The sequence below is a fragment of the Poecilia formosa genome, unplaced genomic scaffold, assembly GCF_000485575.1.
Source record: "Poecilia formosa unplaced genomic scaffold, Poecilia_formosa-5.1.2 Scaffold1438, whole genome shotgun sequence".
Classification (NCBI taxonomy): domain Eukaryota; kingdom Metazoa; phylum Chordata; class Actinopteri; order Cyprinodontiformes; family Poeciliidae; genus Poecilia; species Poecilia formosa.
In genome coordinates, this window is record NW_006801377.1 from 6565 (window position 1) to 9554 (window position 2990).

Sequence of the window (2990 nt, forward strand, 5' to 3'; positions counted from 1 at the left end):
TGGTGACCTACACTCCTCTGGTTCTGGACCCAAACACGGCTGGGTCAAAGGTCATCCTGTCTGAAGATCTGACTGGTTTGACTAGAGGAGAGAAACAGCAGCTTCCTGATAATCCAGAGAGGTTTGATTGGTCCCGTTCTGTTCTGAGTTCTGAGGGTTTTAACTCAGGGAACCACAGCTGGGATGTTGATGTTGGAGACAGTAAATACTGGATACTTGGTGTGTTAGAAGAGTCTGTAGAGAGGAAGGGAAACATAAAGTCTGAACTGTTCCATATAAGGTTCCATTTCGTTCAATACTCAGCAGATTCTCCATCAGCTCCTTTCACTCGTCTCTCAGTCCAGAAGAATCTCCAGAGGATCAGAGTGAATCTGGACTGGGACAGAGGAAAACTGTCCTTCTCAGACCTGGATACTAACACACACATACACACCTTCACACACACCTTCACTGACAGGATGTTTCCATTCTTCTCCACTATTGATGCATTAAAGATCCAACCAATGAAGATCTCAGTGATCAAACAGCAGCTCTGATGATCTCAGCATGAAGAACAAATTAATCCTTATTGATCAGATGATTGATTGGTTTTATGATTGATAGTTTGCTGGTTTGGTGAATTTAATGCTTTTATTTTGAAACTCAGTTTTTTTATTTAGGAAACTGGAGACGATCTGATCGTCTCTGGACTTTTTATTTTGTGTTTTTCCATCATAATATTTTCAAATTTGTTTTTATTATTTACAACAAATTGATGAAAATAAGTTTTTACCTACATGATTGAAAGTTTGTTCTTTTAATTTTACTTAAACAAGATTTCCAAACAAGAAGATTGTTTTTAATCATTTTAGAAGAATTTGATGTAAAAACTGATCAGATGGGAACAAATGTCTGTTGTTCTTGTCTCCTGTTGATCTGAACAGCAAAATAAAGCCAATAAAATCAGACAGTTACCAGGTTTCTATTCATTAATGCTTCAGATTAAAGTAAATGATGCTTTAATGTTTCCTCTCACTGACGACTTGATTTCATTGGTCAGATGGAGGAACGTCGCCCTGAGACCTTTAAACTCATTTCATTTAATCTGAAATGATTTTTCACATCTTTCTGTGTTTTGTACTGAAATGTTTTCAACGTTGTGTTTATTATTTACAACAACTTGATGTGAATAAATTACTAGCAGATGATTGAAAGCTTAATGGAAACTTAATAAATTAGTAGCTATAAGAGTTTATTTTGTTTTTCTAGACTTTAGAAACCAAACCACCAAAACCTTCAGTGAGTTTGTGAACTTTTGCTGTTTCTGTTTTATTTATAGAGGATTAGAAAATTAAAATAACTTCATCATCACAACATGCGTCCAGATAAATCCAGGTGAAACCATCCCATCATGTGTTCCTGCAGGACCAGCTGGTTCCCATTTGCTCCGTCTCCTGGAGAAAATTTGATCCCTTGGATTGAGAGACCAGTTAACCAGATCTATAGTTTGTAGATCTGGAGGATGTGCAAAAAAAGGCTCCAAAAAAACAACAGAACAAGATGAAGCAGGTGGATGTGAAGGGAGAGGAGCAGAGGAAGAAGCGTCCGCCTTCACCGAGTGCTAGAGAGAAAAGTAGTGAGCAGAACTTCTGCTGCCTCCAACCTGAAACCATCAGTTTAAGCAGAGGGGCCCAAACTGTGGGGCGCGGCCCCTAGGGGGGACGCCATGCCATTGCAGGGGAGGCAGGAAGCAGAATGAATGAATGAACTAAAACAACGATGAACGCTGTTGGGTTTTTACCTCAGAATGACCAACTTTCTGTTCTTCCTGCATCAGTTTGATACAGTAGGAGCTTCTGCTCTTCCATATCTGTGTCCTCTATATTATAACCCTCTGGTCTGGTATGTTATGTTGGTGTTGGTTTAAAGGGCCGTCGCACTAAACCAAACAGCTGCTACTGGCTATGTTATCTCATTCCTGCTCATCGTTCCTCAAAGCAGGTTTTGCACAACTACTGTGTTTCTGTCATGTTGTCATGACTTTCACTCCATACTAGGGTTTAAAATGTTGTTAGCCGTAAGGCTACTTTTCTTTATTGTAAGCAGCAAAAGGCAAATTGTTTTTTCTGCCAGAATCTCCTTCATCAAGTGAGGAGGCTAAATCCTGGAAACTTCACTGGTGATAAAGTTTATTTTAGTCCGTCGCATTCAGCTGGTTATGATCATGTTTTACAGATTCCAGGTTCTTTGTTGGAGCAAATCAGAGACTCAAATGGCCACTGGGTAACTGTAACCATGGAAACTGAAGGAAATAAGATCATTTTGGTGTGTATATGGATACAATAATAAAGCCATAATAAATAGTATATTTTTACTGAGTGATGATAAAACATTGGAAATTAAAATATTCACTGATCAGGTTATTTTAGGAGGAGATTTCAATGTAACTCCAGATGGATCAATCGATCGTCTCCCCTCTAGGGGGCAGCACCACATTCACAATGATGTTTTTGTAAACTTAATCTCTAATACAGATTTGACAGACTGCTGGAGAATTAGAAATCCTAAAACCAGACAAAACTCCTGGTTCAATCCTTCTGGAAATGGCCAGAGCTCTAAACCAGATTATTGGTTAATCCCTCATAATCTGGTAAATAATATTCAAGCTGTGAAATCTCAGCGGCTCCTCTAACAGATCATTGTTCAGGTTTCTTGTTTCTCTCTAAATGAATCTAAACCAGCTTCAAACTGGAAGTTTAATAGTAATCTGCTGAGTAATGAAACCTTTTGTTCAGAAATCCTGAACCTCATTCAGGATATTTCAGTGATCAGATCTGGACCATCTGGACCCGTCAGAGAGCTGCTGATGTCATCAAGCTTCTCCTCAGTCTGATGGACTCTGGTTCTGTTCTGCAGAGCCGTGTTGGATGGAGGCTCAGTGGACCAGGTGGGTTCAGGTTGAGGGTAGGTCCCCTCTGAGCTGCAGGTGATCCTGTTTCCATCCGGATGGA

The 2990-nt window shown here is 39.6% G+C and overlaps 1 protein-coding gene across 1 annotated transcript; it reads left to right on the forward strand.

Annotated features, from left to right (window-relative positions):
- Window positions 1-2: 2 nt before the first annotated feature.
- LOC107835288 (E3 ubiquitin-protein ligase TRIM39-like) lies at window positions 3-637 on the forward strand (the record flags this gene model as incomplete). The annotated part of the gene is made up of 1 exon (XM_016667633.1): window positions 3-637. A coding segment is annotated over one exon (534 nt), but the record flags the coding sequence as incomplete, so codon positions are not given.
- Window positions 638-2990: the final 2353 nt, after the last annotated feature.